Raw genomic sequence first — 20,651 nt, forward strand, 5'->3', positions numbered from 1 at the left:
TTTAATGGAATCCCTGTCGAAATCCCAGTGATTTTTTTTTTTTTTTTTTTTGCAGAAATAGAAAAACCAGGCCTAAAATTCATATGGAATATTAAGGGACCCCCAAATAGTCAAAACAATCTCGAACAAAACTAGAAGACTCATACTTTCAGATTTCAAAAATAACTAAAAAGTACAATAACCAAGACAGTGTGTTATTGGCATAAAGACAAATAGACCAGGGGTCTAGAGAGTCCCGAAATGACATTTACATATGTGGTTAAGTGATTTTCGGAAAGGGTGCCAAGATCATTCAGTGGAGAAAGGACAGTCTTTTCAACAAATGGTTTTGAGAAATGGCATATCCACGTGCAAAAGAATGACATTAGACTCTTACCTGGCACCGTATACAAAAATTAACTCAAAATTGATCAAAGACCTGAATGTAAGACCTAAAGCAATGGAATTCTTAGAAGAAAACAGGAGAAAAGCATCATGACATTGGATTTGGCAGTGATTTCTTGGATGTGACACCAAAGGCACAGGAAACAACATAAAAAATACATGTTGGGCTTTATAAAATCTAAAAGTTTTGGGGCACTTGGGTGGCTCACTTGGTCGAGTGTCTGACTTTGGCTCAGGTCGTGATCTCACAGTTCGTGAATTTGAGTCCCACATCGGGCTCGCTGCTGTCAGCCTGTCAATGCAGAGCCTGCTTTGGATCTTCTGTCCCTCTCTCCCTGCCCCTCCCCTGCTTGCGCTCTCCCCCACGTCCCCACTGTCCTGGTGGGTGTCACGTGGGATCTTGTTGTGGTTTTGATTTGCATTTCCCTAATGACTAATGATGTTAACATCCTTTCGTGTGCTTCTTGACCATTTATATGTCTATGGAGAGATGTCTGTTCAGACCTTTTGTCTATTTTTAAATTTGGTTGTTTGTCTTTTTATTACTGAGTTGTAGATTTCTTTATCTACACTGGATACTGGAACTCTGTCAGGTATATGATTTGCAAGTTTTTTCTCCCATCCTGTGGATTGTCTTCACTTTCCTGATATTTTCCTTTTCAGCACAGAAGATTTTTAAATTGAATGAAGTCCAGCGTATTTGTGTGTGTGTGTGTGTGTGTGTGTGTGTGTGTGTGTTGCTTATGCTTTAGTTGTCATGCCCAAGAAACCATTGTCTGACCTAAGGTCACAAAAACCTACTCTTTCGGGATGTGTTTCAGGTGGAGTTTGATGGGTGGGAGGAGGGCAAGGTCTGGGCCTGGGCTCGTGAGGGGAGGGCTGGGGAGGCCACAGGGCTTGGCCTGCCTGACCTGTGTGCTGTGGGGGAGGCTTTCTGGACTGTGGGGCAGGGCGAGGATGAGGTGAGAGGTATTTTAGGAGTAGTCTGAGAGGAAAAAATGCAGGAGCCAAGAATGAGGTAATGGGAGCTGGGATTAAAATAGTGGGAGGGGGTAGGGATGGCCAGGTGTGGGAGGAGCTGGTGGCCTGACCGGGACTCCAGCTCCCAGGCTACCAGCCTGAGCAGGAAGGACATGGCCTGGGGCCTGGGAGGCGACCAGCTGGGCTTCCTGCGTGGTGGAAACCCTGGGCTCCGTGTAGGAGGAGGAGTCGGGGTCTCCCTTGGGTGGCACTCCAGACACCCCGGACATACTGAAGAGTGATAGCCCGACCTCTGCGGCTCGCTCCTCCGTCCCATAGCTGCTGCAAGTGATGGGAATTCACAGCTCACTGAAGGTCCTGGGAGTCTTGGGGGCAGGGCACCACACAGTCTTGGGGTGACAACGTGAGCTTGTACGTCAGAGTCCTTGCTGTCTGCACAGGGGCGTTCCTTCCTGATAAGCAGATTGCTCAGGGTGTTGGTTTTCTCCTGCACCAGACGGGGCGGGAACAACTTGGTTAATATTTGACCTAGGCGGCTGGTCGTGGGGCCTCAGCGAGGCTGTCACATTCCTGACCCCGAGCCATAGCTGACTCAAGGGCCGAGGCTGGGTGAGGCGTCTGGTCTGTGCGGCTAAAAATGTTCTTTACATCAGGTGACCTCACGTCTGAGCAGTGACCGCACGTCTGCACGTGCACCTGTGCACTCAGGACCCAGAGGGGCTCTGACAGGGCGCCAGGGGAGGGGTGGCCTCGGGTCCCGGGACTGACCTCAGCTGCATTTTCTGCCTGCCCCATAGGGAGTGCCGCTGTGGGAGTCCTGTCTCTCTCCGAGCCACCAGTGGAGGGAGGGGCCGGCTTCTGGCCAGGGGGCCGTCGAAGGACCGGCACCCTCACCCCAGGAATGGCCTGGCCCTGAGGGGCTGGGGACACAGGGCTTTTCCAGGCTGGTGTCACTCCGGCTCTGGCTGCAGCCCCAAAGCCCCACTTGAGAAGGCTCCAGCCCGGCCGTCTGCCCGACCCTGCTGCCTGAGCTGGAACTGTCTCTGTGGCTCGTTAGGCATTCCTTGTGTTTTGAGGAGGGTCTCTCAGTCCCCTCCTAAACTTGGGTGTCTCTGGGGGAGACCGTGCCTTGAGCTCTGAGTCCGTAGAATGGAACGAGCCTCTTCCTCTGAGCGCCCGTTGCTTCCCTCCTGTCTCCGTGGCAGAAACCTCGCTTGCTTTTGGAGCTTCTCCTTGAGGCGCTTGCTTTGTGGCTGTGGGTTTTCCTCGGAAAGTGTGGTGTTGTGAGTGTGGGGGCTGTGAGCAGCTTGGACAGGCCGGCCCTCCGCGGTGCAGTTCACTCCGTGCACCCGGGCCCCAGTCTGGCAGGTGCCTGCGGCCTCCTGGTGGCCCAGCCCAGGCCTGGAGGGGACCACGTGCCGTCAGCTCTGTCCCCCGTTCACCCCGCTTCCCTCACTCAGCTCATCTCCGTGGTGTGCCCCCCACCTCCACAGTTCCCCCGGTTCTAAGGGTGCCATTAGCCCAAGTCCCTGCCCTGCGGCCCCACTGAGGCCCCGAGCCATGATGCCGAGTCACCCACAGGCGACATCCCCAGCTGGTGCTCCAGACCAGGACAGTTCAGACCGAGAGAGAGGCACGGGGTGGGAAGTGGAGGGTTTTGATTACCGCAGGTGACAAATCCCCATGGGAAATGTCACAGCAGCCAGCACCGTCCCTCCTGCTCCTCGGCCATGCTGCCCAGGGTGGACCAGGTCCAATGTCCACAGGGACCAGTCGGGGAAGGCGGCCAGTGGCAGAATGCAGACCCAAACTTCCAATCTCGGATCTTTTCCACGAGGCTGCACGGGGCAAGCCCATCTCTCCCCCTGAGCACGACTGCAGGCCCGGACAGAAGGCACGGAGCAGCTGTGGGGACTCCAAGAAGTCAGCCGGCGCGGGCAGGTCACGGGAAGGAGACCGCAACTTGACACATGGATGACTGACCTGAGTTGCGTTTTCCCGTCCATCTCTGCCAGCCTGGAACTCAGCACTGTGCCCTGGGTAGGGTGGAAAGAGCTGCACGAGGGGCCTCCTCCACTGGTCCCAGCGTGGGGCAGGGCCCCCTCCAGGGCAGAGAGTGAGGAGACGCCCGAGGTTGTTGTCGTTGCTGTTTTGGCCTTGCTCTTATGTCCCAGCCCCAGGCAAGTCCCAATCCTGAAGGGCTGTCTGCCGAGCTGGGGCCGGCCGTGTGAGCGGTGGCTGGACAGACACCTGCCCCTGAGAGTAAAGGGGAATCCTGTGGCTCTTTCCCTCCACCCTGCCACCACGTGGACCTGGACACTAAAGCCCTGGCTTTCCAGCCAGAGGACCTGGGAAAGGAGTGTCCCCGAGGCACAGAGTCAGGGATGGACAGGAGCATCTTGGGACAGGGATCCCGTAAAGTTGCGTGTGACTCCTGGGCTCACGCCAAGCTATGCATGCGTGGACTTGGCCCTAACCTACATCCCAGAGGCGTTGAAAACTGAATGTTGGGGAGGACCGCCACCCACATCCCAGCCCGGCCACTGAGTGCTGCCTGCACAGTCCGGACCCAGGCGGCTCTGCCGAGGCCTTGAAAACTGAGCTGAATTGACCTGCAGCCCACATCAGCTGCTGTTAGAACACAAGACCCGACATTCTCCACAGGGGTTAATAAGGCATACAGTCTCATTATATGTTAACAATGTCCAGGATACAAACCCAAATTACTCAACATATGAAGGAACCAGGAAGATCTCAGCAGCTGTCAAAGGACACGGGAACCAGCTGACAACAAGGACCGTGAACCAGGTGACAGAGGCACGGCGGTCGCTGGAAACCACTCTAGAGAGCGAGAGCGGACACTCTGGAGATGAATGAAAAACAGAACATCTCAGCAAAGACGTGGAAGCTATAAAAAAGAACCAAATAGAAGATCTTAAATTAAAAAATACGGAAAACCAAATAAAAATGTACGTCGTGAGCTCAGTAGCAGAATGAAGGTAACAGGAGAAAGAGTCTGAACCTGAAGACAGATCGATAAAAATCGTACATTCTCAACAACAGAGAAAAACTGGGGGTAAAAGTGGACGTAGGGACAGGACCAAAAGATCTAACGTTGATGTCGTCTGAGTTTAGGAGAGGAGTGTGGAGCAGACAAAAATAGTTAAAGAGATAATGGCCGAAAATTTTCCAAATTTGATGTTAGATAAACACAGATTTCAGACGTTTGGCAAATCCCAAACATGTATCACATCACAGTCTGCTAAAAACCAACGTTAAATGTGGAAAGCAGCCGGAAAAAGATCTGTTATATGTGATAAATCTGGATTTTCAAAACGCAGAATTAGTTATCAGCTAACTCAGAACAAACATTTTGAAATACTACGTGAGCCAACACTACAGGCCACGTGAGATGTATCCGTGGGCTGTCTCGCTGTGGATGCCTGCCCACAGACAAGCTGGATGGAGCTCGGCCTCAGGCCATCTCCCCAGCGGCCGTCCCGGAGAACCTCAGGCTGTCGTGAGCGGGAAGGTCAGGAGATTTCTCCGCTTCCCGTCGGTTCTGCATGGCCAGTGTGACACTTCAGCGGGCGGAGGATGGGACCAAGAGCAGTGTTTGAGCACCTGCTGCCTCCGTGCGCTGGGGTTCAGGAGACGGGGCTCCTCACCCCGGTTCTGTCAGAACCAGCCTGGGGCTTGAGGTTGTCCGAACGCCAGGGCTCCGGGGTGGAGGAGTGCCCGCTTCCAAGAGCCCACAGCGCCTGCCTCGCCCTCGACGTAAGTTCTCCTCGGTCTGGTGCTTGCGGCTCTGACGGGCACCCTGTCTGCTTGGGGAACTTCACCGTCCTTCCTGCTGCCTGGTGGCACCACCCCCAAACTCTGTGGCCTGGTTTCGTTAGTTGGAGAAGGTTCGGCCTGCTGGCGGAGGTGGTCCGGTTTAAACATAGCGGACGCCGGAAGGCACAGCGGTGCTCCGCTCGTCGCTCGGGGAGCCAGGGCTCGGTGGTGTGCCTGTGGGCTGTGGGCAGTGACGTGAGTGACAGTTCCCTCTTTACTCGCCAAGGGTCCCTGTCCCCCTGCAGACGGGTCTGAGGTGTCTGAGGGGGGTCGGCGTCCATGACCAGGAGGGGAATCACCCTCCAGTGAGCTTTCGGGTGGCGGGGGGGGGGGGGTCTGGCCGGGCAGGGATTTCCGAGAGTGGCCGGCTTTGCTCCGCTCCTCCTGGCAGCCCCTGCTTTTGTCCCCTGGGTGCAGACCGGGGGCTCCGCGGCCAGGAAGAGAAAGCTGAGGCTGAGGGGGCCACCACCTGTCCTGGGCAAGGCTCCTGTGGCCGAGTGCGGCCGTCCTGAAGTCCTGTGGCTGTGGCTGCTGCCCCTGCCTGGTCGGCCCCCTGGGATGCAGCGTGGGGAGGGGTGGTCTCCCCTGTCCTAAGGCCACGGCGAGTCTCCTGAGGGGCACGCGACAGACGTGTCGTCTGCGAGGGGCAGAGCACCTGTGAGGCCGTGGGGGCCCCGCCGCCGTGTCGGCCTTTTCCCGCCCCGCACGGCCGAGGCCCCTCCGGCCGGGGGGCCTCCCTGTCCCCGTGGCGGGGCACGCGGGGCCCTCATGGCGAGGACGGGAGGGACGGGAGGGACGGGTTGGGGCCGGGCGTCCCCCGACCGCCCCGTCTGCTGAGCCCCCAGCCCGTTTTGTTTCCTGACCCCTGGCTGGTGTCTCCACAGCATCAAGATGGTGTTCATGTGGACCAGCGGGGACGCCTTCAAGACCGCCTACTTCCTGCTGAACGGCGCGCCCCTGCAGTTCTCCGTGTGTGGCCTGTTGCAGGTGCTGGTGGACCTGGCCATCCTGGGACAGGCCTACGCGTTTGCCCGCCACCCCCCGAAGCCCGCCCCCCACGCGGCGCACCCCGCCAGTGCCAAGGCCCTCTGAGGCAGCCGGGGAGGAGGACCAGGACGCGTGGCGGTCTCCAGCCGCGGGCGCCGCCCGGCCGCCCGGCCTCCCCGTCGGGGCGGGCAGGCACCGTGGCCCCAGAGGGGTCTCAGCCGTCGGGATCTCTGTCAGCCTCTGTGGGTCTGGGGTGGGCCGGTGGGGGGGCCTGGGTGCCGGCCTTTGTGCCCGCCCGCCCCGAGGACGGGCGCCAGTGGGGTTCACAGCGAGGGCCGGGCCGCAGCTGCTTTCGGGCGATGGAAAAGCGAGTGTTCTCTTCCTTCCTCTCACAAGACGCCTGTCTGCAGCCTAGAACGTGCTCACAAACCCGGGAAAGGCTGACCTGGGGCCGCGACAGGACAGAGGACACCGTGAAGCCCCTCCGGAGTGCAGAGCCCGGTCTCAGAAGGGCCGGGCGCAGAGCCCGCCTGACGCATGTGGAAAGGAGGCCGTGAGGACGCACGTCACGAGTATTCTTGATCATCCGGCCAGAGTTGGCCCTTTCGGGGCCACCTGCAGTGCAGCCGCCTCATGGGACTCAGGACTCGGCCGTCAGCTCGGCAGTGGGGCCCAGGGCTGTCCTGTGGGCCCCCTGGGCCTCACTGCTACGCTGGCTTCTTCCTGGCAGGCGCCGGTGTGGACCCTGCTGGGGCTCAGGGGTGTGGTGGGGTGCCGGTGGCCCGCGTGTGCTCCCGGGAAAGCCAGGGGCCCGCGACCGGGTCCCCCAAGGAGGGCTGCCTCGCGGGGCGTTTTCCCTGTATCCTGGGGAATGCACGTGTCTGCAGCACACAGCCTTCCATCTTCAGGACAGAGGGCCGGCCTGCGGGCCAGGAGTGGGGACACGTGTGGCCCGTGTCCCTGCTGCCGAGCCAGTCCCACACCCCACACTCTGGGCCCTCAGGCCTGGGGTGACCTTCCGGGGTAGGGGGCCGGGCCCCTGGTCCTCCACATCCCCTGCATCTGGCTGCGGTGGGGGCTGCTGGGTGACTCTGGTCGCCCCGTATTTCCCCCCTTCACTGTCACGTGAGCATCTCAGCCGTGCCCAGCGGCCCTGGGCAAGCTCCCAGGCCCCCAGAGCCTGTGTTCTGGATGCTTCCACGTGGCTTCCCTTCTGCTGGGCAGAGGGGCAGCTCTGGGGGGGGGGCGGGGGTTGACCGGGGTGCCACAGCCCTAGTGGTGTCTGCTGTGCACAGCCGTTCCCTCCTCCAGAGTTTTCCTCAAAAACTCCTGTGTGTTTGAGCGAGGATCCTGCCGAGTTAACGGCCTGTGAGATGACCTGGAAATGCTTAGTTTATAAAAATGAAGGGACATGTCTGCAGCAGTAATTGCCTCCGAATTAAAACGTCACCGATTGCAGTGGTGACCGGCCGCGCCCAGGTGGGGGGTGGGGGGGCGCTCCGTTCTGTCAGTGTGGTGACTGTGAATCAATAAACCGCTCGCGGATCCAGTGTGGCCTCGTGAATGGACTCGGGAACGAGGGCCCAGGACAGAGGGAGGAACCGGTCCCCGCCCTTACTTCACCTCAGGGTCTCCAGGGAAGGGTGGACGCCCCTTCCTTGGGGTGCGGCTGTCCTTGTGAGACCCGGGCTGCTCGCTCAGGTGCCCCCTCCCCAGGCAGGCCAGCCCCGGACCGGTGACGGCCCTGTGCCGGCGGGGCCCCGACCGTGGAATGCTTTGGAAGGGCGGGAAGTGCCTTGTTTTAGGCCAAGGGCTGTGTCTCATGAATAATCGACAGTTCTGTATGGCAAGTAGGGACGAAGCTGTTTGCACTGAGCAACTTTCTTTTTTTTCTTGGAGACAATTTACACTGGGGGGCAAGATACAAAAAATGTCAAAACGATACACAAAGTGAAGGTACGTGGAAGTGATAGTTTAAGTCTTGGGATGCGTCACCCCCCAGCCCTGGATTCTAGTCTGAGAGTGAGTCTGGTCTGGGCCGAGCCAAGGTGGTGACACAGGTGTGGCCCTCGTTCCGTTCCGGCAGCAGACATCCCCGGCGTGGGCCCTGGGGGCCGCTTACTGCCGCAGGACAACAGTCCTGCCTGGCGGTGGCTTTTTATTTGCTTTCTGATCGTGTGTTTCCTAAAATGAACTTAATTAAGTTAATGCATGCAGTGAAAACTTCCCCGGTAAGATGAAAGGCGGCAAAATATACAAAGGTGTCTTTTTTGTGAACCCATCTGTGTTCCTGAAAACTCGCCTGCGGCCTCTTCCTGCGGCTCCACGGACGAGCAGGGCGGTGGCACGGAGAGAGCGCCGTGTCCCTCTGAGGAGTCTCCGAGCAGAGAGCCTCTCGGAGCGGAGAGCCACGGGGCCACTGTCGCCCTGGCCGGGACAGCACGGGCCCTGAGCCCTCCTGGACACAGCTGTCTGTCGGGGGGAGGGCACAGGTTTGAACGGCCCCGGTTAAAAACAGGTGAAGGCCACCCTCCGCAGCCTTAAGCCTCCTGTTTGTTTTCACGGCCCCTCCTCTGACAGGACCGCATTTGGGAGGTGGGAGCAGTGCGGGGACGCTGTCGCAGCTTCCGGGGTGAGCGCCACGGTCTGTCTCATCCTGCTGGGCCTCGGAGAACTTACACACGTGGAGGCTTGTGAATGTGCCGTGGCCCTGCCCACGGCTCTGGGGCTACTTGTGCTGTCGCAGTCTGCAGCTGGCCAAGGACTGGAGAGAGAGAGAGAGAGAGAGAGAGAGAGAGAGAGAGAGTGGGGGCGGGGGGGTGCGTTTTTCCCAAAAGCAAAGTGTGTAGGGATTTTTTGGGCAGCAAGTATGGGGGAGGGTTTCAGACTCCCCAACACCGATGCCGGAGCTGGTTCCGTCCTGGGGCTGCCGTGCTCGGCCCGCACAGTTCTCCAGGTTGTCCAGAGGCACACAGTTCAGCCAGGGTGGGTGTGGGGGGAGCGGGTGGGTGTGATGGGTGTAGGTGGGGGGACGAGGCAGGGCTCGGGTGCAAGAGGGAAAGCACTGTATATACACAAAGCGGCCCCGAGGGCAAGGGGGGTGGTTTCTGGAACGTCACGGCCCCAAATCACACCCCTTACACACTCAGGACGGTTTCTGGTGAGCCAGAGGCCCCTGGCTGGCCTGCTGGTTTGGGACAAGTCACTGACCAGTGATCATAACCTGGTGTCAGAGCCTGCCTCCCGAGTCAGTGATACTCCGGGAGCTGGACAGAGCTCTCCGCATAATTCTGGAGGTGATAACGGCCACATTTCCAAACTGCCCCCCTTCATTGCCTTTGCGCATTTCGAACAGATTGGCGATGTCAGCGTCACGTGTAGGGCTCGCACAATTCTATCCCACAGCAGACGTTTCAGTACAGATTTTGTCAGAGTGTGTGAGGGGGCAGTTGGTGGGGACCTGGCGAGTTCCCGGTCCCTGACCCAGAGGGGGAAAGTGAGGCCACAGGCAGCAGAGGCCTGCCCGGCGCCCAGCGGCAGGAGCTCGGACTGTGTGGAAGGGACGGCGATGGGGCTGGGGGGTGGGGAGGCGGGGTGGCTGGTACCGTGGGGGAGGGGAAAGCAAACCTGGGGCTCGCTGGGAAAAGTGCACCCCACGCAGAACGGCTGACAGGTGCCCCTCCTTCCTGGGACCTGTGGTGTTCCACGGGCTCTCCTAGTCTTGGGGGGGAACTCCTGGGCACCCACAGAACCACTGAGGCCCCGGGCGAGGAGGACGGGGGACAGGTCCCTCAGGCCATCCACCACTTCTGACCTGGTCCTGGAGAGACAACTCGGGTCATTTCTGGAGGTCTTCGTGGTGATGCTGAGCGAGCCCCACGGCACAGGAAAAAGCAGTTTGCCCCCGGGGGCTCATCAGCCGAGCCAAACGAGGAGCAGAGGGGTGGGCACCCTGAGTGTGGCCTCCACGCGTGGGAACCCCGCGGGCACCAGCTACGGCACCCGGGTTGAGCAAGACCCAATGCTGTCACTGCAAGGGCGCGGCCACCCTTGGTGTGTTTGTGGGTTCCCGAGCCCCATCCTCTGGGGGTTCAGCTAACCTGGCACGTCAGGAAGAGGCGGGGCTAGGCTTCCGGGTTCAGTCTGCCGAGAGCCTGCACTCAGGGGGGCTCCCCTGGCCCCCAGTTCCCTGCCCTCTCTCCTGGCAGAGCCCTGCTGGCTTCTGCTTGAGAACGTGGACCCAGGAAGGAAGGAGCAGGGGAGCCTGCCCCAGGGAGTGCGGGTTCCAGGGCAGGAGCCCAGCCTCCCACCTGCCAGGAGCCCGCCCCAGGGAGAAGCTTGGGCTGGGGGGCAGGTGTCAGGCCGGGTGCGAATGGCCTGGTCTGTGGACAGAGTGTGTCCCATCTGATACAAGGGGGCCCTTTGTGCCTCGGAGCTGGTGTGAGCATCCATGCGAGAGCAGACGGTGGGAGACAGCCTTCACCTGCGTGTGGTTTGGGGACCCTCAGCTCATTCCGATCCCAGAACGTTTCTTGGCTGCTGGTAGGACCGTTATTTCAGCCTCCCTACTCCTCACTGCCCTTGCCCGCTTGACACCGACCTATGGACTCCAGCGGTGGAGCCCAGGTACTTGTGTGTTTGTGAGTGTGTGGAAGTGAGGCTGGGAGTGAGGAGGAAGCAGATACAGGGGAAGCTTGTCTGCCGAGAGGCAGTCCACCCCGCCCCAGAGCTGGGGCTTGTTGTGTAAACCCTGCAGTTCCAGCCCCGGGTTCTATTCCAGCCCGGTTCCCAGAGAACGACCAGCCCCCCGGGGGGGTGGGTGTCACAGTGTGGTTGCAGATTTAGGTACAGGGCTCTTTGCGGTAGGACTCGGAGGGGTACAACCCGGCTTTGCATGCGAGGGCTTTGTCCAGGCAGAGATGCCCCGCCATCTGCACACACGGACCTCCCTGCGATGGCAGGAAACCCCTTCCTGGCCTGGGAGCCCCTGTGCCTGAGGCAGACGCCGGTGCCGCCCACGGGAACTCAGCAGAGGTATGTGCAGCAGAGGTGGCACTTTTTATTGGTTGCGGTAGCATCTTGGGCAATGTCCCCAGAGCAAGGGTCCCACCCCAGCCCCACCCAGCCTGTCCTGGCTCTGGCCTCGCACCAGGGCCCCTGCCAAAGCTGTGATGGTGGCAGGGTGGGTGCGGGTGTCAGCAGGTCCCGGGGCGGCCGGTGGGGGGGGGGGGATGCTGCGGGTGATCCTCCCAGGGGCCTGTGGCAGCAGTGTCTCCCATGTCATGGCCCGACTCATTAACATGAAAAAGTACAAAGTAACATGATTCGGAAAGTTCCATTCCTTCATGCCCGCAGCAGAAACAGGCTCATGCTTTGGTGAGGACGGGGTTCCAGCGGCTGCACACCCAGCCCCTCCCCCACGGCCCTTGGAGAACCAGGGGGTGTTCCTGAGGCACCCCGGAGGGTAAGCACGTCCAAGGCCAGCACAAGGGCCGGGAAGCATGCAGGCCTTGAGCTTTGCTGAGTCTTTTTCAGGGAGAGCCTGTGGGGGGAAGGGGGGGGGGGTCCAGGAAGCCCCCACGGAGCTGGCCTGCGGGAGGGAGGTCAGAGGTCTGGGCGCGGGTGGCCCTGTGGATGTGACACCTCTGCCCCTGTCCCTGTCGGGGGTGTGGGCTTCAGCAGCGCGCCATGTGCAGGCAGGGGCTCCCTCGCGGTGGGGCACGGCCCCTAGACCCCTGCGGCCGGCTGCTCCTCAGGGAACTCCCCTACCCGCCCCTTCCCCCCCCCCCACCGCCCGCCCGGGGTCGGCCGCAGAGCCTTCTGGCATTTGCTGCAAGCTCGGAGTTTCTGGGCCAGAGGCCGAGCTCCAAAGGGAAGGCGGAAAGCGGATGAGGGAACGACCGGGCTGGAAGCGCTGTTCGCCCGCACCTCGCTGGCTCGAGCGACATGCAGTGGACGGCCCGCGGGGGGGGGGGGGGGGGGGGCGCGCGCGCGGGGCGGCCGTACGGGGCGGGGCGGCGGGGCGGGGCGGGGCGGGGCGGGGCGGGGCGGGCCCTCCCCTCCCCTCCCCTCCCCTCCCCCGTCCCCCCCCTCCCCTCCCCCGCCGGGTCGCGCGGCGGGCGGGAGGAGAGGCGAAGGCTCTACTTCTGCAGAGGCTCTTCGGGAGCGGGCCCCGGGCCCGGGCGGCAGCCGTGGCCGCCCCCGGGCCCCTGCGCGCCGTCCTCGGTGGCGGGGGCCGAGCGCGTGCTGTCGTCGCGCGGGGCCCGCTCGGGGCCGACGGCGCGCCGCTGCTGCTCCTTGAGCTCCGAGTAGGAGCGCGAGAAGGTGTGGAAGATGGACGTGGCCGGGAAGGCCATGAGCAGGATGCCGCTGAGGATGCTGCTGAGCGCCACCACCTGGCCGGGCAGGCTGCGGGGCACCATGTCGCCGTAGCCCACGGTGGTCATGGAGATGACGGCCCACCAGTAGCTGGCCGGCACGCTGGAGAAGTCGCGGCGCGCGCCCAGCTCGCGCTCGGCCAGGTGCACGAGCGGCGCGAACAGGGCCAGGGCCACGCACAGGAACAGCAGCAGCAGCCCGAACTCGCGCGCGCAGCGGCGCACCGTGAGGCCGAGCGAGCGCAGCCCGAGCGAGTGGCGCGCCAGACGCATGACGTAGAGCACGCGCAGCGCCCGCAGCAGGCGCAGCGCCAGCCCCGCGCGCTCCAGCAGCGCCGCGCCGCCCGCGCCCGCGCCCGCGCCGCCCGCCGCCAGCCCCGCGAGCAGCGACACGTAGAAGGGCAGGATGGCCAGGATGTCGATGATGTTGAGCGGCGTCCGCAGGAAGGCGCACTTGCTCTCGGCGCGCAGCGAGCGCAGCAGGAACTCGAAGGAGAACCAGGCCACGCACACCGTCTCCAGCACGAACAGGCTGCGGCACTTGGGGGAGCACTCGCCCTGCGGAGGAGAGGGGGCGGGGGGTCACGCCCGGGCCGCCCTTCCCGGCGGGACCCCGACCCTCGCCGGAGCGCCGCCGATGGGGGCTGGGGGGGGGCGTGGCGGTTCCTGTGCCGGAAGGTCCCGATCCCGCCGGAGGCGGCGGCTGGCTTCCAGATCGGGGGCGGGGCGAGGAGCTCTGCCCACGACCCCCAGCGCGCTGGGAGACGTCACTGAAGCCTCTGCAAACGGGGCCCGGGGCAAACTGCAAATGGAACGTCTCTTCAAGAAAATGGAGGAAGTTTCGCTTAAAAAGGCGAGAGGAGGAGCCCCTCCCCACCCCCACCCCGGGCTCAGGGAGGACACCCCACTGCCCAGCGCCACGGGGCTCCCCCGGGGGAGTGCGCTTGAGGAGAGGGGCGCCCTGTCCCTGGGCTTGTGGGGTCGCTCCGCGCCCCGCCCTCAGCTCAGAGAACGGAAGTCACCAAAGCCCCCCTTCCCAACTCCCCAGCCCCGGCGCGGAGGTTTTGCCTGGGGGCAGAAGCGGGCTCGCAAAGCAGCTCATTTCTTGCACAGGCTTCATTTGTAACACGGTAGGGAGAAGTTCCACTTTCGAGGGGTTCTCCGGAACCGTGTGGGTGGTAGTGAAGGAAAATGGGAGGCCATTCAGACCGTGGGCGTCCCCAAACTGTGCCTGCGGAGGGGCAGCGTCAGGGGCTCAGCTCTGTGTGTGTCTGGGTGTGTGGGGAGGGCAAGGATATACTCCACCAAAACAATCCGGCCAATCACTAAACAAATGGGCAAATAACAGTAGTCGTGAAAAAAAGCGGGGGCGGGGGGGGGGGGGTATTACCCAGGGCTGCTACAGTGTACTATGTAAAATGCCCAGTTTCCAATGAAAAAATCATGTCAGGCAAAGACACAGTAAAGTATGATCCACACAGCAGAAAAAAATCAGGCAACAGAAACTGCCTGTTTCTGAGAGGCCCCAGTGTCGGATTTTTCAAAGGAGCGTCACCGATGTGCTCACGGAACCAGAGGCAGAGGGAAGAGGTGAAAGGTGCGATGACAAATCCATTGCATCGAATGGAGAATATCAACAAGGAGAAACTTTTTAAAACAACCACATGGAGATTTTGGAGTTGAAAAGTACAAGTAGATATCACGGGAGGAGCTCCACAGTAAGATGTGAACCGTCAGAAGAATGAACTGGTGAACTAGAAGATTATGCCGAGAAGAGAGAAGGGGGACGGAGGAGAGTGTGAAAAGTGTGGGGCGAGTTCGTAAAACGCCAGTGCGGAAGGAGCGGGGAGAGGGAGGCGGAGACACACGCTTTTAGAAACAAATAAGGGCTGAAAAGTCACCAAATCTATGGAAACACAGTGACCTGCACATCCTGGGAGCTCCACCGATCGCAAGCAGGCTAAATGCAGAGCCGCCCCACCCCCTACCCCAATCCCGGGCAGGCAGAAGCAGCGTGTCCTCGCAAAGTGACTCGGATCAGGCTAACGTCTCAGCAGAAGCAGCGCAGGCCAGAGTGCCATGGGGAAACGTGTTCAAAGGGCTCGGGAGAGGTGGCCATCGAGAATCCTGTACCCAAGCAAAGCCGTCATTCGAGGGTGAAGGTGAAATACAGACTTTCCCAGAGAAGCAAAAACTGAAAGAATCTGCTTCTAGCGCAGCTGCCCTGCAAAAATTCGGAAGGAAGCTCTTTAGGCTGAAGATCCCAGCATCTTCATGACCTTGGATTTGGCAAAACATTCTTAGAGATGACGCCAAACACATGAGCAAGCAAGACAAAATAGATACATTTAATCAAGATTTAAGACTTCTGGCTTCAAAGGACACTGAACGGCCTGAATTGTTACTCTTCAAAATCTGTATGTTCAAGCCCTGACCCAGAGCACCTAGAAAGGGGACTGTATTGGGACACAGGATCTTTTTTTTTTTTTTTTAATGTTTTACCTATTTTTGAGAAAGAGAGAGAGAGAAAGCATGCATGAGTGGGGGAGGGGCAGAGAGGGCGACAGAGGATCGGAAACAGGATTTGCACTGATAGCAGTGAGACCCAGACGGGGCTCGAATTCACGAGACCACGACCTGAGCCAAAGTCGGACGCTCAACCGACTGAGCCCCCCCAGGTGCCCCTGGACATAGAGTCTTGATCAAGGAGGTGACTCAAGTTCAATGAGGTCACGAGGGTGGCCCTAATGCAACATGACTGACGTGTCTATAAAAAGAGGAGATCAGGGCACAGTCTCACACGGAGGACATGGGAAAGAGAGTGTCTACAGGCCACAGAGAGAGGCTTCAGGAGAACCCAGCCCTGCCGACACCTTGACCTCAGACTTCCAGCCTCCAGACCTGTGAGAAAATAGGTTTCCATCGTTTAAGCCACACGGTCTGTGGTCCTTTGTTACAGCGGCTGGAGCAACTATGACAGACACCATCTGAAAGCAAAGGATGACCCAGAGGACGGGAGAAGATATTTGCAAGTGATACATCTGATGAGGGAGTTGTGTCTAGAATATATAAAGGATTCCTACAACTCAACAATTAAAAGCCCCAATTAAAAGATGGGCAAAGGAATAGACATTTTGAGAAAGATACACGAACAGCCAAGAAGCCCGTGAAAAGATGCTCAACATCATTAATCATCAGGGAAATGCAAATTGAGACCACCAAGAGATACCGTTTCCCTCCCCCCGGGACGGCCGGAATGAGCCCAGCGAGTGTTGGGGGGCGTGGAGGAAATGGGGCTCTCACGCACAGCTGGCGCGGCATGACACAGTCCAGCCACTCTGGAAGAGAGTCTGGCACTCCTCGCGCAGCTGAACATGGCATTCCCACATGCCCCAGCGATTCCACTCCTGGGTGTGCGCCCAAGAGAGGTGAGCACATGTGCACACAAAAGCGTGCACCGGTGTTCGCCGTGGGGTGCCGCACGAGCCAACCCGAATGTCCACCGGCGGACTGAAGGGTAAACACAACTTGCTGAATCCATACAGTGGGTACCACTGGGCCATCAAAAGGGACGAGTACCGATTCGTGTGCGACACGCGCAGATCTTCACAGATGTGACCTGAAGGACGCCAGCCACGGAGGGCCTGCTGTCTGATGCTGCCCCCGCCGGAGCCCAGGACACGGAACGCGTGAAGACAGATTAGTGGCTGCGCAGGGCTGTGGGGGGAGGGGGGGGAGGGGGCTGAGTGCCAGAGGCACCGGTCTCCCTTGGGGTGATAGACACGTTCAAAACTTAGATTGTGGTGATGGGCGCACAGTGCTGTGAATGTACTAAAGACCACCGAATCGCTCACTCTAAATGGGTGAATTGTATGGCGTGTGAATTATAGATGGGTAAAGCTGTCTTGAAAGACCACTTAGTCTCTAGGCAAACCTGAGTGTGTGGGGGGTCCCAGTGCCGGGGCCTTCCCGGACATCTGCTGATGCGGCGGAAGGCAGAACGTGCGGACCTTTGCAAGCCCCCAGCTGCTGGCGGGCCCTGGTCCGGCCCCGTCTCACCTCTGACCCTGAACCCCCACCTGGAGTGAACCCCCTCCCCGGGGGCTGGAGAGAACACGCCAGACCCAGCCGATGCCCGCGTGCTCTCGTGGACCCACCCCGTGCTGGGGGAGAGAGGGGACGGGGGCCTCGCGCTGTCCCCGCTGGCTCACGTCCCTCGCACTTGACACTCGCCCAGCTCCTGAGCCCTCTCCAGGGGGCCAGTCCTGGCGAGTTTCTGTCACCCACAGACAGCTGCTGCTGCTTCCAATGGGGGCAGGTGGTGGCTGCGATCAGTTTTTACGCACTGCAAACATTTACCGTAGCGTTGAGCTCGGCGCTCTGGAGGCCGGCGGTGAGTAGGACCCCACAGGGCTTCTCCCCAAGTCCTGTCTCGTATGTCCAGGGCCAGGCGCCGATTCGTCGTGGGTGTTCAAGGAACCCGAGGCAAACTGGGCTCCCGCAAACCTGTCTCCAGTCTGTACTCGCAGCCAGAGGCTCACTGCCTCAGGCGGTGTGTGTGCACCCAGCAGAGCTCAGCCCTTCCATTAACGGGCTGTCAGAGCCCAATGCCTCAAGCCGCCTCATTACTCATCGTCTCTGTTTGGCGACTGGAAATAATGGCCACGCGCTCGCTGCTTCTGACTTCCACATGCCTGATTGCAGGTGCACAGCTTAGGCGTGAGTCCCCTGAACACCACTTGGCAGGTCTGTCCCGAACAGAGGCCGTGGTGCCTCGGCCCAGATGAAGGGGTTTTCGGACCCTCTCCCGGGGTGTGCAGGCCACCGACTGGGGATCCTCGACGGCCCATCTTTCCAAGAAGCTTTCTCCTCCCAGGGCCGGTGGTGTCTCCGCCAGTCCAGAGACTTCCCAGGGGTCACCTGGCCCATCCTGGCTCGGGAGTGGACAGCTAGCTCACTGCAGGTGCCAACGGTGCTGCGCCTGTCCCAGAAACTCCTGTGGCGTCTCTGCTGCCCTTGATTTAAAGACAAGCGGGGGCTGCAGCCTGACTGGAGGGGCCCAGCTTCTTTGTGGACAGGTCTGTGGCACAGCTTGGGGGCCTGAGAGTGTCCAGTCTGTGGCGTCGTGTCAGCCCCTGTGCCTGTGTCCCTCTGTCGCATGGAGAGAGCAGAGCTGGGATCGGGGGCTGCTGTACGTGGAGCGCCCCAGGGCTGCTGCCCCAGCCATGCTCTGGGGGTGCCCTGGCCTCTCCACCTGCTCCTACCTGTCAACCTCAGCCCTGCAGATCCCGGGTCCCTGGAGAACACCAGTGAGGCGGGGATATCACCCGCTGGGCTCCCGGGGAGGGGTGCCAGCTGCTCTCCCCCCGCAGACGGTGTTGCAGGCTGGCTCTGCTCATGCTCACCCGGTGGCGGCTGGCGAGGCACAGGTCCTGGCAGGAGGGCACTCGAGGGGCGAGGCCTGGTGGGAGGACAGTCCACAGCGACTGGGGGCACGGACACAGCGAGGGCGTCTGCCGTTCATCCTTCCGGAAGGTTCCTTAGGACCAGGGCCAGCTCCCATTTATTTTCTGCAGGACTCCTGTCCCAGGTGTGCAGAATTTGGCATCACCAGCAGCCGACCGTGGCCGCTGTTATCCCACGGGCTCGGTCAGGCCTCCCCAGCGCTGCTCTGTGCCAGCTGGCGCTCGAGGCACCGAGGACCCCTGCTCCCGGAGCCACCCTGCCCCCAGGTTCGGGTGGGAGTTCTGTCCCAGCTCTTTGTGATGCTTATTTATCCGATGGCAGACAAGTCGAGGCTGCGATGGCGATGGCGATGGCGGAAGGGCTCTGAGTCCTGAACCCCAGGGGGCAGGCGAGCCTGGGGGACATATCCTCCCCAGGATGGGGTCCCGCTGTCACACCCCCGGTGTGGAATCAGGCTCAAGCTAGGTCAGGCTCAGGGAGGTCACGGGACTTCCCCAGGGCAACACCTCAGCACCCGGGCTGGTCAGAGAGCCTGGGGCCTCAGGAGTGGGAAAACTGGACCCAAGGGGGAACCCGACTGACAAGTTTTCAGTAAAGAGACGGCCGGCCGGGGCCCACGGGGCCAGTGTGGTTAGAAAAGTCCCAGCTTGTGGAAGGACCCGGGACGGGGCGGAGGAGGGTGGCTGAAGTCCGGCCCAGAGCCGGGTCTGGAAGGTGAAGGCAGGAGTCTGAGGACCACGGCACAGGGACGCTCGGTGTGTGCGGCCCCAGCCCCACCCGCACCCCCATGAGGCCCCTCATCCGTCTGGGCCGACTGTGGCCCAGCCCCCGCCACCCCGGCCGGCCAAGTGCAGCTGTATGAGTCCCCGTCCGAGCGTGACCTCCATGCTCAGAAGGAGCAGATGTAGAGACCCTGGGCCCCTCGGGGGGTGGCCGGGGAAGGCTGTCCCCCAACCCCGCGCATGCACAGTGACCCCAGCATGCTCGCCTGAAGCCAGCCCGACCCCGGTGGGTTCGAGATGACACAGCTTGTCAGAGCCCACCAGAGCCCTGCCCCCGGCTGCCCTCTGCTTAAGGACCAGCCGTGGAGGTTAATTGGAAGGAGCTATTTCTGGAACTTTAACCCAGAAAACAGACCCTGATTTATCATAATTTGACACATCTGGCCTGTTTGGGCAAAATCGGGTCAGAGATAAACCCACGTTCGGCGTGGCTCACCGAGTTTTGAACGGCTCCCTCTCATTATCTGCCCTTGTCCGGCCTCTGCTTCTGTTTTCATGGACGTGTGGAGCTGTGCCCAGGTCACAAACCGCACCCGAATGGATATAACACGTTTGTCTGCGCACCAGCCCTGCTGAGCGGCACAGGCCTGCTGGCTGTCCCTGCCTGCCCCGGTGGGGCTGGGGTCCCCGGAGCCCTCTTTCTGCCGGAGCTGGGTCGATGCCTTTTAACCTCTGCCTGCTTGGCTCTAGGCTGCAAAACACCGTCTGTCTCTTTGTTGTGGTCACTCCCTGCTCCCACTCGGGAACTGGCCTTCGGGAACTAGATGGGGTGTCCAGCCGACGGCTTCTGACCGTCCGCTCGCTGTCGGGGGCAAGAGGAGGGGGCTGTGGCCCTGGGGTCTTGGAGACGACGCAGGGACTCTGGTACAGACACTTGTGGATGGACAGAAAGCGGACTCCAAACCCTGAGATGGGTCTGGGCAGCACCGGTGCTTGCAGACCCCCGGGGAGTGTGGGGGCCGCTTGACCCCCACACCCCCTCCACGTGTGCATGTGGGACACGTCGCCTCCCATGTGCCAGGAGGTGCCAGAGAGCCCCACATATGCGCAAACCCCCTCCCCGCCGCCCCCGGGCGCAGGTAAAGCGGCTCCGGAACCCACACGTGCTTCACCTCCCAGCCCCGCAGGAATATAAAGTGATAATAAGGGGATCCCAGGAATCAGAGCTCTCTTGCTCTGGCCACACGGCTGCCGCGCTGGGGCCCCGGCCCCACGGCAGCCGCAGCGGAGGACGAAGCCTCAGTGAGTTCCCTTTGCCGACACGTGCCGGACGGTGCCGTGGGGCCGGTGGACGCCAAGAGGGCCAGTGACAGGTGCAGGGGCTTCTCATCAGGGGTGCAAGCGTCAAGCTGGCATGTGTCGGGAAGGAGGGGCCCCTGCAGGCGGGTGGAGGCCCTGGGAGACAGGTGGAAAAAGCAGGGGATGTCTGGGCCACGTGGGGCCAGGCCTCAGCTCCTGTGGATGGAGGCAGGGACGTGGGCGGGGAGGTGAGAGCCAAGCCGGGAAGCAGCGTGAGACGAGAGGAAGCGGCAGGAGGGCTGGGGTCCGGAGATGGAGACGTTAGGGTCGGGGGGACGGTCCCAGCCCAGACGGGGGTGGTAACGGGGCGGCTGGAGCAGCGCGGAGTGGACACCCCTGCAGGAACGGCCAGGAGCTGTGGGTTATGCTGCACTCAGGAGGGTCAAGGCCGGTGTGGGCCTCCGCTGCCAGGACTGGCCCCAGGCAACGACAGGGAGCAGGTGGCATCCAGGCTGTGGGGGAGGGGCTGAGGACCAGGAGAGCAAAGGCAGAGGAGACCCGGCCTCAAGGCCCAGACAACATGAGGCCGGGGCCAGAG

The 20,651-nt window shown here is 61.1% G+C and overlaps 2 protein-coding genes across 8 annotated transcripts in view; one reads left to right on the forward strand and one right to left on the reverse strand.

Moving 5' to 3' along the window:
* SLC66A2 (solute carrier family 66 member 2) overlaps positions 1-7,738 on the forward strand; it is a 52,976-nt gene extending 45,238 nt beyond the window's left edge. For 3 of the 7 annotated variants that reach the window (XM_047086475.1, XM_047086477.1, XM_047086480.1), the window contains 2 exons: positions 6,087-6,189; positions 6,600-7,738. In XM_047086475.1, the coding sequence (XP_046942431.1) occupies positions 6,087-6,189; positions 6,600-6,746 (250 nt within the window). In that variant the 3' untranslated portion in view covers positions 6,747-7,738. Of the gene's footprint in view, positions 1-6,086 lie in introns of all 7 variants that reach the window. The other 4 variants (XM_047086476.1, XM_047086478.1, XM_047086479.1 and 1 more) reach the window with 3 other exon arrangements.
* Positions 7,739-12,309: 4,571 nt separating this feature from the next.
* The window catches only part of KCNG2 (potassium voltage-gated channel modifier subfamily G member 2), a 71,524-nt gene continuing 63,182 nt past the window's right edge, over positions 12,310-20,651 (reverse strand). Inside the window, exon 4 of the mRNA XM_047086358.1 lies at positions 12,310-13,124. Within this exon, the coding sequence (XP_046942314.1) occupies positions 12,330-13,124 (795 nt within the window). The 3' untranslated portion in view covers positions 12,310-12,329. The remainder of the gene's footprint in view (positions 13,125-20,651) is intronic.

The sequence above is a fragment of the Lynx rufus genome, unplaced genomic scaffold, assembly GCF_022079265.1.
Source record: "Lynx rufus isolate CCGP_SWC_20201006 ecotype Redwood Valley unplaced genomic scaffold, mLynRuf1.p SCAF_20, whole genome shotgun sequence".
NCBI lineage: Eukaryota > Metazoa > Chordata > Mammalia > Carnivora > Felidae > Lynx > Lynx rufus.